General features: G+C 46.2%; 5 protein-coding genes across 5 annotated transcripts; 2 read left to right on the forward strand and 3 right to left on the reverse strand.

The window, feature by feature from the left end:
* Window positions 1-557: 557 nt before the first annotated feature.
* Window positions 558-2,685, forward strand: DFL_007656 (uncharacterized protein; the record flags this gene model as incomplete). The annotated part of the gene is made up of 5 exons (XM_067637271.1): window positions 558-662; window positions 733-1,052; window positions 1,156-2,005; window positions 2,103-2,542; window positions 2,604-2,685. 5 exons carry the CDS (start codon window positions 558-560, stop codon window positions 2,683-2,685), a joined length of 1,797 nt encoding a protein of 598 aa, XP_067488805.1.
* A 982-nt stretch (window positions 2,686-3,667) lies between these two features.
* DFL_007657 (uncharacterized protein) lies at window positions 3,668-4,195 on the reverse strand (the record flags this gene model as incomplete). Its single annotated transcript, XM_067637272.1, has 1 exon — window positions 3,668-4,195. One exon carries the CDS (start codon window positions 4,193-4,195, stop codon window positions 3,668-3,670), a length of 528 nt encoding a protein of 175 aa, XP_067488806.1.
* A 1,324-nt stretch (window positions 4,196-5,519) lies between these two features.
* Window positions 5,520-6,641, forward strand: DFL_007658 (uncharacterized protein; the record flags this gene model as incomplete). The annotated part of the gene is made up of 1 exon (XM_067637273.1): window positions 5,520-6,641. One exon carries the CDS (start codon window positions 5,520-5,522, stop codon window positions 6,639-6,641), a length of 1,122 nt encoding a protein of 373 aa, XP_067488807.1.
* A 154-nt stretch (window positions 6,642-6,795) lies between these two features.
* DFL_007659 (uncharacterized protein) lies at window positions 6,796-9,942 on the reverse strand (the record flags this gene model as incomplete). The annotated part of the gene is made up of 3 exons (XM_067637274.1): window positions 6,796-7,951; window positions 8,027-9,186; window positions 9,445-9,942. 3 exons carry the CDS (start codon window positions 9,940-9,942, stop codon window positions 6,796-6,798), a joined length of 2,814 nt encoding a protein of 937 aa, XP_067488808.1.
* A 1,015-nt stretch (window positions 9,943-10,957) lies between these two features.
* On the reverse strand, window positions 10,958-12,244 carry DFL_007660 (uncharacterized protein; the record flags this gene model as incomplete). Its single annotated transcript, XM_067637276.1, has 1 exon — window positions 10,958-12,244. One exon carries the CDS (start codon window positions 12,242-12,244, stop codon window positions 10,958-10,960), a length of 1,287 nt encoding a protein of 428 aa, XP_067488809.1.
* Window positions 12,245-15,228: the final 2,984 nt, after the last annotated feature.

Raw genomic sequence — 15,228 nt, forward strand, 5'->3', positions numbered from 1 at the left:
CGGTGGGGGGAATGCGTGGCAGTATGCATTTGCTTTGGCGGGACATTTGATATCTGGATATTGGATCGGATAGGATGTATTATAATTATAGCAAATGGTAATTATCAGGCCCAAGTATACGGCTCTACGTTCAAACTCTTTATTACATTGCAGGCTGTTGTTGGATTATATAGACATAAAAAAGCAATGTCGACGTAGGGCTGCATTAAGGCTATGTCCAGGTCACGCCCTGTCGCCTGCCCAGCCACACGCCAAGCGATGCCAGCATACTGCCCAAAGCGCAACATTGCCAATATCAACCCATCCACTGTTGGCTTCCTCGTGGGATATTCCCTTTGTATATATAGCTAGACCTACAATTTTACTTCCCAAACTGTAGGTATTCCGACAGTATTCGCCTCCCTTTCATTGATTGGCCGTATAATCGATCACCAACCATACGTGGAGCTCTAGATCTAGCTTCCCACATCCGGTCGTAGCTTGGATAGCTCCGCCTGTACCACGAAAGCTACACACCGAAGTTCTAAATTCTCAAGTTCAAGGACTAAATTGACAAAATGGAAACCTCGATTGACAAAACCAGTCCAAAGCAGCCAAATATGACCCGTAACCTCACTCTAACAACCCTCCCCGAAGAAATCCTTCTTCAGATCTTCACCTATGTATGTATACTCCAAAATCCACCAAAACAACACTTATTTTCAAAAACATTCTAGTAACACTCATTCCCAGGTCTCACAATCCGCAAAGGATATTATTTCAGTACTGGTTACTTCTAAACAGTTCTATCGAATATCCAAGCCCCTTGTTTATATTACTATCCTTCTTCCAGCTCGTATTGGGTGGGAGATATTCGATTCAATCGATATACGGGATAGAATCAAGGTCCTCACCTCCAAAATAGACTCTATAGCAAGATATATTCAAGATTTAGGATTATGTCAGGCGGAGCCTATGCTCGAGATTCGCGAGGATACTGAGAAAAGGCAGATTTCGGCGGAGCTAGCTCCGATATTAGCTAAAATACCGCCAGGGCATCTACGTTCTTTTCGGTACGTAATGTTTATCTACATACATACCATCTTGCATTTTAGTACCATACCGTGGTATGAATAACGTATACCAGCTAACCTGGTTTCTCTACCGAAATGTTAGATGGGATATTCGTGCCAAATGCCCAGAAGAAATCTTAACCAACCTCCACACCCACCAACTAAACCTCGAAACCCTAATCATCCACTATCCATCTTTCGACTATATCTCCGAAAAATTTATCGGTAATTTCACCCGCAAACTAAAAAAGCTAGTAAAAAAACAAACCTTCATCTTCACCCTCCACGCCTTCCAAAACCTTCGACATCTGTGCATATACGGCGACATCGCTAGCGGAGAAAAACAAAGACTCATAATACAACTCTCAACTATACTAAAAACCCTCAAAACGTTCGTAGTAGCGGGATTAGGCAGAGGTCACCACTTTTGGCGATTACAACGACGTACGGATGATAGCAGTTATAAAAAGAGTAAAAAATCTCTGGAGACTACATATCCTTGTCTGGAAACGTTCGCCTCTGACGATAATGGCCTTGCGTCTATGTTATCCGCGGACCTACATTTGGACAGTATCTCCCAATTCCCAAACCTACGGGCTTTCCACTCGAGGTTTTCTTTAACCTCATGTTTGCTCTCGAATTTTGACCCCAAAGTACCGATTCGATTGAGGACATTGGAGGTACAGGGGTGTAACATCACAGTGCTATCGAACTTTCTACTAGCATTTCAAGGGCTCGGGGATTTGGATATAATGGTGTCCCCGGATGAAGATTATTTGGATTCTGCTCCGATATTACACCATGCCGCAACTTTAAAGCGATTAGCGTTATGGAAGCTCGTAGATCCTCCCGGTCGGGGCCCAATGATCATGCCTACACCTTTCCCGTTGATGAAATCATTAGGGGTGGGATTAGAACAGTTGGAAGAATTGTGTGCCGCGCTTACTCAAGAGGTAGGTTTTGAATTCGAACTTCAACGTACTTAAAAATATGTGTTATCATGAATCTCCATTTGCTGATCAATAAATACATTTTCACGCTCTTAAATAGTACGATCCTTTTCAAGAAAATCATTTCCCAGGACTAAAACTCCTCTGGTTATACAATAACAACCTCAACCCTTCATATATAGATTTCGCACCTGAATACCCATGGATCCCACCGACGAACGACAAAATCAAATCCTCGCCACAATGGACGCTCAAAAACTCAACCCTAGAGCTAGATGTTACCGCTTATCCTAACCTTACTATTCCAAAAAACCTAAAAGCCGTCGCAATCGGCCATTATAGCAGAGCCATTAACCTAGAGGTCGAAGCTAACGGCCGCATCATGGGTAACTCGAAATATACCGAAAGATTGTATGAACGTGTCGAAGAAGGGGATAAAACGGTGGTTTGGAAGAGAATTGGTATGAGGGAGCTTGCGTGGAAATACCCAGATCTCTTATCGCCTTATGAAAACGCTTTTGGGGTACCGCTTATGAAAAGGTACGTCCCTAGTTTTTCCGTGGAAAATGTGTGGGAGAGTAGAAACTCATTGGCATGTTAGGCACTATATCTTTAATAGCACTGAAATTGACGGGGTACTGGATCCCTCTGAAGCTTTACCGAATACCTCTGAAGAGCAATAGGTACGGATTCGGGTATAAAGCCCTCCCTCAAAGATTGTTTTAATTAACAAAACGAGAGTTCCACAGCTGCTGTAGACTATTAATACGATCCCAACTCTGATACTCCGGCAAGTCGCAGCTAGGAGACCCGAGAAGCCCAGAATCACCGCACAGAGTATACCAAACTTTTTGAAAAGAAGCCGACCTGGAGGCCCATCACCCTAAAGTATCCACCGCCCCAACCATATAAACCCTATCCGGCCGTCCACTCCACCCGCCTTCCCCAGCATAAATTAACCCATGATCCACAGCTCCCTAAATCCCCTTCACAATATCCGCCAAAATCTCCACCTCATCCCTAGCATCCCCCAAAGTCGGCCAAGCAGCATCAATAATATAATCCCCTCTCTGCGTAATACAAGGTCCCGATATCGCAGGCTCCCCACTCTTCAACGAAGCCATCGCTTTGCTCGCCCTAAGTTTCTTTATCACATGAAAATACGACCCCGGAGTAATCTCCACCGCCAACTCTTCCCCTTCGTAAACAACGTAGGAACGCGTTTATGATAATCGATGGTACAAACGAAACATTCCGATCTCAAAGCAACCATTCGTTCTAGATGTAAATTCCCCGTTCTGCCTCGTATACAATTCAGATTATCGTCGACTTTATCGGCAGTATCGAGATAGACATCGATTTTTGTTTCCGGTGAGAGTAGATTAAGTGATATTATCGGTCGAAGTTTATAATGTTCCGATGCTGCACCTGTTGATACGAAAGTAACACCCGCGAGTTGGCTATACGAATACTGTGATATCCGCTCCGCAACCTGGAGCATCAGGGCGCCAGATCCAATTGCAATATACGCTGGTCGGGTAGTCGGGAAATTATCGCTAGCGGCTTTATACGCCGCCAACCTACGTACCGTGGTAATCGATTTACTCCTCCTCAGCGATCGATTCTCTCGCGACGTCGTACGTTTAGCGTTGGAAATTAGAGAAATCAATAACGGCATATGGTGGCTTCCGCGCTTTTTGGACTCGGTGGAACTGGCCCTCGAAGGACTTGGAGTGTGTGCGGGGGTCGGAACGGGTGTAGGGTCGTTCTCGTCCTCGGAAAGCCGACATGTTGAAGTGACGGCTTCCTCCCGGGTTCGGACAACGATGACCTCCGGCTCGAGTCCTTTGGTAGTGGCTCGACGGTAATGAGTGCGGGGCCTTTTGTGAGCGAAAATGTAGACCCGTATGCTCCTGGTGGAGTCGTAGAGATAGAAAAGTCCTGAGAGGCTCTTCTCGAAGGTTGGGGTCCATCATTCTGGTTATCCGTCGGCGGTGCATTTGTGGTAATCGATATCGGGTCTAAATCTTTCAAATCACCGGGGCCTGAATCTGCTTTCTTCTTCCCTTTGCTCTCCTTTCGACTAAGATTCGATTCCTTTCTCTTCAACGAAGCACTACGTACTCTCGTTAATAGCTTCTCCATCCGCTCGAGAATACCTTCGGAGATACGGGATCGATGGGTTTCGTTCATATGCGAACAGAAGTTACGTAGGATATGGATAATAATGCGCGATGTGATAACGCTCCTTACAACAAACGAGCGAGAGTTTTCAAGAGTTGAGATAGAAGGCATGGCAATCACCCACTTCAGCTACTTAAACAATGTACACCTAGATACCTGAAGTCGGTAATCCGTAGGTAGGCAAAGTATTTGGGCTATGAGGTAATCGTGCTGCGGCAGCTATTGTGCTATAGGAGCGTGGTATTTTTTTAATACTGTTCTCATCCAAAATATATGAGCACTTAGTAAGTACCTACCTAGGTAATTATATAGACCAAAACTTTTGTTCAGAATCCTGCAGCTGTTAATTCCAAGATATGTTGAACATGACTACAACGTATTACGACGGGCAGGCTATATTATAAAATACAGAAGTAAACTGCCTTCTTCTGCCATAGTGTGGAAATTAGTACTGTAGGTACATGCATACAATGAATTCATATGAACAGATCAGTATTATAATTTACCAACTAATATAACTGCCGGAAGTTCTTCCGGAAGCACGCGCTTTTAAATTTTCTTCGCAACTACCTAATAGACTATTATATCTTTGTTCTGTTTAACAATAAAAAAATGCAATTGCAATGATACTATAGTACCCCGCTACTATATTTCGGGACCTTCAATTTTACAATACAACTTACAACAAACCTCCTCCTCACCCCTGGGAGGGGTCATACATCCGTGCTTCATTGTTTTTGGTTTTTGCGGATTACAACAGTCTCAACGCAAAGACATCGTAATCAAAATGCAAGATTTTATTATTCCGAAACCTGCAAAGGCTAAATATTATTATATAAAAACATATAGTTATTATAAAATTAAATGAAAATTAATTTTGGTGAGATCGTAAAACAGGGAGTTTGTACAGGCGGGCTAATATGGGCTGCTGTAATTTAGGTATTCGCAACATAACTGCTTGCGCAGCTGTTTATTGGCCCACAGGCAGTTTAATAAGTAGGCTGGTACACAAGCTGTAAATCGGTCGGCAGTTGTATTGTAAACACCAGCTTACTTATCTTGGCTTATTGTTTCACAACTTCACCAAAACTAATTACTTTCATTTAATTTTATAATATATATTTATATATAATAATATCTAACCTTTGCAGGTTTCAAAATAATAAAATCTTGTATTTTGATTGAGATATTTTGTGTTGAGACTGTTGTAATCCGCAAAACCAAAAACAATGAAGTGACACTACGGTACGTATATATGACCTCTCGTACACCCCAACCTTCCTCTCATCATCCATTGCAGAGAATACTCAAGGAATCGAGCCATATTTTTCAAATGCCTCGCATCTCCCGCAGAATAACCAACCACCTCCTCAAAAAAAACCAACTCCTCCCCCTCCTCTACCGCGACAACCGTATCTCCGAACTCGCCGAATCCGACCTTCGCATTCTAAAATCCCACATCCTCCAACACGCATCCCTAAAAAACTCTCCAACCCGTCAATTCAAATATCTAAAATCCCTCTGTGAACGTCGAGCTAGAGCAGAGCCCTTAGAACACATAATAGGAACTGCGCAGTTCTACGATGTGGAGATATTATCCGGCAGGGGGGCGTTGATCCCTCGCACGGAGACCGAGTCGATGGTAATGCGGCTATGCGATGATTTGAAGAATTATCATTTTGTGAATAAGAAGAGGCGGAGGAATTTGGGGAATAGTTTTAGGGTTTTGGATTTATGTACCGGATCTGGGCCGATTGCGCTGCTTATGGCGAAACAGCTGTATGAATTGGATCTTCCATATGGGTTCCGGATTCTGGGGGTCGATGTATCCGAATCCGCCTTGAAATTGGCGACGAGATCTTTGGAATATAACATCAAAAAGGGTATATTGCCCAAAGAAGCCAGACGCGATGTCGGTTTCCGTCAAGGTGATGTGTTGAATCCGGAGCCATCTATCTACGGAGATGGTGAGGATCGGGGATTGAACCACCTCGGAAAGTCTGAGGTTCATGATGAAATAAAATCCTTCTTCGTTAATGAATGCCAAGTAGACTATGGGCCAATGGTCGATATCGTCATTGCTAACCCGCCATATATATCTGCAAATGGGTACTGGGAAGATACGGAAAGAAGCGTAAGGCTATACGAACCAGAAATCGCATTGGTTCCTCCGGAGAAAAGACCCGATAATATCGCGGATGATGTTTTGAGAGAAGATATTTTCTATCCGGCTATTGAGGAATTTGCAACATACTTTAAATCGAAGGCTATCATCTTCGAAACGGGAGGAGATAAACAATCCAGTCGCGTCAAAGCCATGCTAGAAAGTAGAGGGTGGGAAACGGGGACTTGGAAGGATTACAGAGGCATTCACCGAAACGTTGTAGGCTGGAGAAAAGAAACAGGCTGGAACTGGTTACTTTTACCGTCCAAAGATGGGATGAGTTATGATTAATATCTCGCAGAATATTCACAGCATCGTGATGTCACCTTGAGCCCCTGCATACGGTATTGAGATCCCGAATGATATAATAAAATATGTATATAGAAATGCAAAAGCGTTTCCCATCCAGAGTCGAATATGTATATACATGCATATAATTCCACCACTACTTTGTCAATATATTTACAAGATTCTTCGCCCTCACCACAATCACATTCTTCACCTCCCGGCCACTCAAAACCCTGTTTCCTTCCTCCGTCTCGAGCACTTTATCGTATACCCACTCCTGTACATCATATTCGTCCGCCCACCCCATTGCCTGATCCCTCAACGTCAACTTATACTTCCCGTTAACCTGCACGATGATATCCACCGTATCCTTCACTTCCTTAAACTCGAATTGCTTCTCCTCCGGCCACTGCTGCTCCTCCAGCAGACTCCGGGGCCCATGCATGTACTCCCAGCACTCCGCCGAAATCGCAGGACATATCGGCGACATAAGCTTCAGCAAAGTCTCCACCGCTAAAACGTACACCTCAGGCCCCACGGACTCCGAAGTGATACCGTGTATATAATTTGCCAGAATGTTCAAATCACTAACCGCAGTATTCAAGCTGTACACATCCTCCATTGAAGACGTGACACCTGCAACCGCAGATTTAACTTCCTTCATCAAATTCGCTGCATTTTGGTGTGCATCCTCGGCAACCATAGCCTTCGAGTAAGATCCAGTAGCTCGGTGGAATTCCACTTCCACCTCCGCTCTCGCTGCTATAGTTCGAACTTTCGCCAACCATCTCTGCATACCGACAATTTTCGCCTCGTCCCAATCAAGAACATCTGCAACGGGTGCTTGGAAGAGAATATGTGCCCTCGTGGCGTCCAAACCATGTTTATTCAAGCATTCGGTTGGGTCCACGCCATTATACTTACTCTTCGACATCTTCTCGTATGTGACATTGAGTTCCACAAAAGTATTCTTGTCGAAGGCCGGTCCGCCGTCTATGGCATCCACTTCATCGGGTTTCAAGTACTTTCCGGTCTGCGGGTCCTGATAGGTTTTCCCTTGGACCATGCCTTGCGTAATAAGCCGCCTAAACGGCTCAAGATACCGTTTATCACCCGTCCGTTTCTCTAGAAAGTTCGAAATAAACCGTGCATACAGCAAATGTAGGATGGCGTGTTCAACCCCGCCGATGTAGATGTCGACCGGCATGAGGTTATGCTTAGGGTCCGGATCCATTCCGAACCGGATAAAGTACCACGACGAATCAACAAATGTATCCATCGTATCCGTGTCCCGCTCTGCAGGACCTCCGCATCTGCATAGAACATTTCTTCGTTAGAAAAAAGACCGGAAGCTTCGCTCTTAAAACATATTCTATCAACTGACTTACTTTGGACACGTAGTCTTCACCCATTCCTCTGCTTGCTTCAATGGACTTCCTCCTTTGCCTGTCAGCTTGATCTTCGGCAGCATTACCGGCAGATCTTCATCCTTGACAGGTACGGAACCACAAGAACCGCAATGCACAATTGGAATCGGCGTCCCCCAAAACCTCTGCCGTGATATCAACCAATCCCGAATCTTAAACCTCTTAGACGGCAGTGCCATGCCTCGTTCACTTAATGTAGCAAATAACTGTTGATGGGCAGTAACACAGCTCAACCCTGCATATTTCCCGCAATTCTCGTTTAATACACCTCTAGAGGTACCCGGCACGAAGATTTTGTTTGTGATTGTAGTAATCACCCGCGGTTCAACCATTCTATCCCTCGCACCCTGTTGCACAATCACGAACCTAACTGGCTGTTCAGGACAATTCTCCTGCCAGAAATCAAAGTCACGTTGATCGTGTGCAGGAACTCCCATGACCGCGCTGGTTCCCAGCCCTCCCAGCACATATGGTGCCACGAAGACTGGCAGATCGAAGTTTCCACGAGGTAATAACGTCCCGTCTTCTGCCGTCTCCTGAAGGATTGGGTTAAAACCTTTAACGTTGTTAAGTAGATACCCAGCTTTCGTTCCAACTGGTAGACTCGGAATGTTGTCAACGAATGCTTTTAGTTTTGCATCTGTTTCTGACAACTTCTGGACTAGCGGGTGGGTAACCGATAAAGCTAAGAATTGGACCCCGAATATGGTATCCAATCGAGTGGTGTATATCTTCAAAACGTCTTCCTGCAAGCTGCCGTCTGCGTTTGCTACCTTGATGGGGAACTTGACTCGCGAACCACGACTTTCCCCGATCCAGTTTTCCTGCTGACGGATAACACGGTCTGGCCACTGCCCTGCCAGACTCTCGAGACTATGTCTCAAGAAAGGTGCATTCCTAGTAATCTTAAAAAACCATTGTTCCAGATATTTCTGCTCAACCTTAGCTCCGGACCGCCAAGACGTTCCATCTCTTGCTACCTGCTCGTTTGCCAGAACCGTCTGATCCACAGGATCCCAGTTGACGAGTGCGGGTGCGCGATACGCCAACCCTTCTTTGTAAAGCTCCAGGAAAAGCTTCTGCGTTCCCGAGTAGAAATCCGGTGATGACGTGCGCAGCTCCTATTTGGTGAAAATAAATAAAAAGACCATGTTCAAAGACAAGGTCATTTCTGTGCCGTCAGATAATCAGTTTTCCTGAATGCGGAATCGAACATAAATAAAACAAGATCAGAAGAATACGGAGAAAGTGGATTGATTGGCTGTCGTTGCTCCACCGGCGGCTTCCAAGACAACCAGGGAGAGGGGCGGCGAGCCCAGGGGTGTAGTAGTGCCACACTATCACCGGGGAAGAACGGGGTGATGGACTTGCTGACGTACTCTGCTCCAATCAAACCGGGCTCCCATACGCTTCAATTGAGCCTTCATCGTCTCGATGTTCTGGTCCGTCCACTCAGCAGGGTCCACCCCTCGTTCGATAGCTGCGTTTTCGGCGGGAAGGCCGAAAGAGTCCCATCCCATTGGATGAAGGACGTTGAAGCCCTTCATATGCTTATACCGGGCCACGACATCTGAGATGGTGTAGACTCGAAGGTGTCCCATGTGAAGTGTTCCAGATGGGTAAGGAAACATCGAGAGCACGTAGTATGGTGGTTTGGTAGATGTTGAAGGTGATTGGAAGGTGCGGGGTGTATCCTCCCAGCGCGCCAGCCATTTTGCGTCGATTCCAGATACGGGGATTTCGCCATATTGCCGATTCGAAGTCTTCGACGTGTGCGCTTTGCGGAGAAGGACGAGAGGCGGTCGAACTCGAAGGAAAGGGAGCGCAATTCTGGGCGAGGAACGTCTGCCGCAGAGACACCGTGCTTGGAGTATCATGTTTTTGGTCAATTACCGAATCGTATCGTCCATCCCACCAGGTTGCGAGTAAGCACCGGTTAGAGATACGGAAAAAGGAGCTGAGTCGGGACCAATGGAGTTGCGTGGATGGTGGTTGGTTGGCGAAGAAGTGAGGTTGAAGTCAACCAACGAAATCGCAAGGTTTGGGCTGCCTTTTTTATCGATAACACCCTGCAGCCTCGACATCATCCAACGCACGCGCACGCACGGACGGATGCTGAAGCCATATGCAAGTCATGCTGCCGTTTTATAATATATCTATCACGAGAAATTGTTTCTATTGGAAGCGTGGAGTATGTATAATTTGGATTTTATTTCTGTTTTTGGTATCCTAGAAAATATCACAGGATGGAGCTAAATAAGTTGTATCTTGTGGTCATCAATGCATCTGGACAAATCCCAGAAATGCACGGTCATTGGGGAGGTCATCATGATATCGACAGTTCTCGCAACCAAAGAAGAGGACAGCAAAGCAGGAAAATGTTGATGCGAAGACGAAAAATGCAGTTTTGCGGCAAGAAAGAGTAAAATTTGTGAACAAAAACCGCCACTGGTATATAAAGAAAATTCGTCCAATCCAGACTCCAAAAATAACCGGAGTAGTCCTGGAAGGTAGAGAGAGGAAACTTTGAAGGATGCGAAGAAACAAAAAAAAAAGGATATCAAATGGTCGTTAGAAGTGGTATAAAACGAAGCAGAAAGCAAGAAAGATCGAAAACTGCCCGAAACGAAAATTCGAAAAGAGAAAGAGTGAAACGAGATGCACCAAAGGAATGTACGAAGCAACGGATATCCGCCAAGTCTATTACAAAATAACGCCAAAGTAGTTTGAAAAAGCGTGAACGAAGAACCAAGTATGCCGAAGAATTGCGAACCGGGAAATATAAAGGAATGTAAAACGGAAAACGCCTCCGAGGTATTGGAAAATAGACACAAGTACTTTTGTCAAGGAGAAGATGAGAACCTTGATTGTGGTATATGAGAGAGAGGTTGTTTAGTGCTTCCTGAGTCGTTTTGGCGACCTTGTATCATCTTCTTCGGAAGCTGTGCTGTGACGACGACAGTCGGATGGAGAAACAAGAGAAGGAATTCGGCCTCGCTTTTGTCCGACAGCAAGGTTAGTCTTCATGATCCACTGCTCGAGGACCTCCTGGTGGATTCGCTGACGTTCAGAAGCTGTGTGCTTCTGGTTGCGGGTGGCTTGAGCTCGGGAGACGATCAAAGAGAGTGATGGTGGGGTATATACAGCAGGGCTCTTGACATTGTTAGCCTTCGGAGCTTCGTCAGAAGCAGAAGAGTGCTCGCTGTCAGAACCGTAAGCACTGTCAGCATCCGCATCACGGGGATCGATTTCCTCGCCGGTAACGGTGCTGGTGTCAGCGACAGAAGCTTCGTCGTCGCTGTTGCTGGCAGCCTCCTGCTTGTAGTCTTCGATAAGAGCAGCTTCAAAGGCGGGTAGCTCGTCCCATGCAACATCTTCGCGGTCAGCGCATTCACAACCACCTTCGGCCAACAAAGCCTTCTTATAAACCTTGTGAGGGCACGGTGGGGTCATGCATTGACCATATCGATTTCGTGGGGTTTCTGGGAATCGTCCAACTTCGAGCATATCGAGTTGGAAGCGAGGTGGAATTCTATCCCACATCGAATCATTCACAAACCAAGTAACGTACTGTGAAGTGAAATCGACGGCGCAGCGTTGACGGCAGAAATCCTGCATGTAAGGAACATCCCTAGGGCTGGCAACAATGCTATTGGTGGCGAGCGCATTCTTGAGAGCAGTGGCGACAGGTCCGGTAGAGTAAGGGTTCATATCACGTTTGCAGGCTTGATTGAAAGCAGTCTGTAGCCACTCGAAGAGGTGCCAGCAAGTCTTGGTCAGCCCCATCTTGTTCAATTCGTCGGCATAGTTATACAAGAGGTCAACCGGTGGGACAAAAGATTCGGGTGTGGCAGGCTGAGCTGGGACGATAATGCTTCGGAGACCCTGGAATTTAGGAGCTGGGCCGCTGCAAACAAAAAGCCATCCCTTCTCGACGCATTGCTGGAGCATTTGGACGTTGGTCGTAATCTTTCTACTCGAGTCCCTTGTGGCGGCGACTGAGTATGCAGAGTGAAGCCATCGGAGGATATGCCATGCTTGTGTCAGCTTGTTCTGGGAAGCGAAAAGTCGGATATAATGATAGAGGACCTCGACCGGTGGTGTTATCTGAGAGCGAGGTCTTGGTTGCCATACCGTAGGTGGCAATTGTGGCGTTTGTAGAGAGGATTGAGTGTTCATTGTGAAAGCCGAATTCGACATTGCTAAGTTGAATGTATGTGTATATATAGTTGTAGATATATGGAGCGATAGGGCTGTTTGATAATGAGTGTGCCCTCAAAGTCAAGGGAACCCAAAGAAATAAGACCCAAGTATGTCGATAAGCTATAATGCAGATTAGAGGCGTGAGACGACTTGAAATCGGCTGCCGCTAGAGCTTAGAAGGGTGCCGATGTAGGAATATATATATAAAGAAATAAGATTTAAAAAAAAAAAAAAAAATGTCAAAGAAATATACAAACGTATGAATGGTCGACTGCGACAGTCGAAGACAAGTTCCGAGAATGATGTACAGAATGTCGAACCAAACTACAAGACTACACCAGGAAAAGAAACAAGAAAAGCCCGAGGGAAAAAAGAAGAAAGAAAGAGAGAAGAGAAGGCAAAGTGACGATGGGGAAACGAGTGGTAAAATAGTATCTGCAAAGAATCGAATCAAGGTTCAGATGATAGCAAGGTGATTTGTTACGGGCTGGAGGTAAGGAATGACTGGCTGACAATGGTTTACACGTCTCTGTGAACTTCGGGGAACTTGAGCAAGAATCAGAACGGGCACGGGGGAAGAATTAAAAGCAACTGGCCAACGAGCACGCGCAAAGAAAAGAAAAGGACTGGCAAATCAAAAAACGAAACGGAAGGGGAAGAGAAAAAGATGTGTATCTACGCAATGATGCGGAGGAGAAAAAGAGAGCAGTTTGAGAAGAAGGAAACATGGATGAAGAGAAAAGGGAGAATTAAGGCCTGTCATTGGGCGAATGCGGGTGCAACAGGGCCTGGGGTCTTCCCAGATTGTCTGCTTGACAGAACAGTTCTTTTGCAGCAACAAGCCTTCGACTAGGCTGGTTATGGCTTCGTCCCTGCCAATGCCAGGGCCGTCAAGGAATCCGTCCAGCCAACCAGAGTCGTGGAACGAGCTTTCGCCTAACAAATGGTGACAACTCAGCAAGCTATCGTCTCAATGCAAAACTGACCAGTGACTGGCTCCCGCTCTTTGCTTGAAACCAGTTACACTCGTCTCGGTGGGCTCCACGTGAATCTACCCTGGTTCATGGCCGAGGTGGAAAGGAAATGGTTGGGCACTCCTTCAGCCGTTCGCAGCTTCTCATCCAATCATCCTTCGCGTTAAGCACTCCGTGGGCATGCTGCTGTGCCATCGCCGGAAGTTAGCATCTGTGAGCCACACTCACTTTTGCCCTGCAAGGGATTGCCAATCCAGGGAAGAATGCGGATATTTCTTTGTGCGAATGTTGGTGGAAATGATGGAGCCATGCAACTTTTGCTCTGAAACTCGAGCCTTCGCCCCGGAAGGGAAGTTTCGGGTCTGCTTCAGGAATTTTCGATCTTTGACCTTCCCTATTTTGACAATCTGTTGCAATTTTTTTTTGCTCTGCATGCTCTGCAGATTCTTTAGAACACCTGTCCGGCGTCTGTCTCAGGATGCACGGCCACGCGGTGATGTCAAAAAACGTCAGCGTAGGAATCAGTTGTCTCGACATGCGGAGCCGCCAGGTCAATCCGGTCGCGGTCGCATGTTTGGGAATCTGCCAAATAATCGACCGTAGTCTGGATCCTGCACCCGCTGTCCATGGGAATTCGTACTCGATTTTCGTTGGATGCCTTTTACTGTGTACTGCGTGCGAGCAGAAGAGCTGCTCGCTGGGAGCCGGCAGCTTATGCAAGGTACGAATAACTGCTCCTTGCTCAATCTGAGCCGTACCTGCAGGTTTCAGATAGACGTTTCCACCACCCGCACCCAAAAATGGGTACATGATCGAAAAGGACGTTGCGTGAGCTGTGGAGGAAGCCCTCATTGTGCGAAAAACCCCATCAATCCGTAAAGATATCGTTAGCTCGTCGGTATGTATTCTCATCTTACGTTTGTGATCCCCTACCGCGCGTGCGGAGCCGAGAATGCATCCCGATCGATGTCGCATGCTTCTGCATTGTCCAGGTGTGATGATATATGATAATATCCGGGAACACGGCCTCCTTCGGCTGTTTCGACAGGTCTATGAAACGGTCTTGATGCATTCGATATCCGACACTGACAGCCGGTGATGAGTGTGGATGTCTGCCTGGAGGAAACATGACAACCTCATGACAACGCAAAGACGTTCGCATGTCTCCTTTTCGGCAATCTTGCGCTGCACGAACTCCCACGTTTCTGATAAGCGGGAAGCTCAGGGGCATATCTACATCTCCTTTCAATTTTATAAGGCGCTTCGAGAAAGGAGAAGACTATATTTAATATATCAACCGAATTTCCCGGTTTGAAGCTCCCACAGGAGGTCGCTTCAAACTCCTCGTGAGCTCATATCTCGCTTCGAGCTCGGAGCTTCTTCTCAAAGAGAACTTTCTAGGGATGGGATTTTAAGAATTATATCTTAGACCCTCAACAAAATCTCGAAACACGAAGGCGGAAGATAACCTTCCCCGGGTTCAATTGTAACATGTTTCAACATCTTCTCCACTTCGGATTCGAAGACCCGGAAGTTCTACCCTAAGTCCGAAGAAACGGGTGGGTATTCCAAAAAAATGCAACATTGTCAACACCTTCTCCTATCCTACCTCGGGAAGGCCACAGATCGTAGTTCTTGCATATTCCGTATGCACATCAGGTGTTTTGATTGCGGCCTGCCGTTGCCTGAGTAGGCACCTAATATGTGGTACCTGCGAGGCCAATCTCGAAATCCACGAGGAAATTTCAGAGGAAGGCAACCTGCATGAATTCGCCAAGCAGGTCATTTCGGTCCCTCAGGATCCTACTGAGACAGACAATTTTCTTTGACTTAGCCTCAGCTGCGAGATTTCCAACCTATAAATAGCAGTTCTATTTCATGATTCCTCGCTTTGAGTACTTCGATCCGTTTTACTATCAATGATAAGCGAGTATTGCCATCTTATGGTACGGTGCCATTTCGCAGGATTGGGTAGCTATGTCCAAT

The sequence above is a fragment of the Arthrobotrys flagrans genome (genome assembly GCF_004000055.1).
Source record: "Arthrobotrys flagrans strain CBS H-5679 chromosome Unknown unitig_8, whole genome shotgun sequence".
Lineage (NCBI taxonomy): Eukaryota > Fungi > Ascomycota > Orbiliomycetes > Orbiliales > Orbiliaceae > Arthrobotrys > Arthrobotrys flagrans.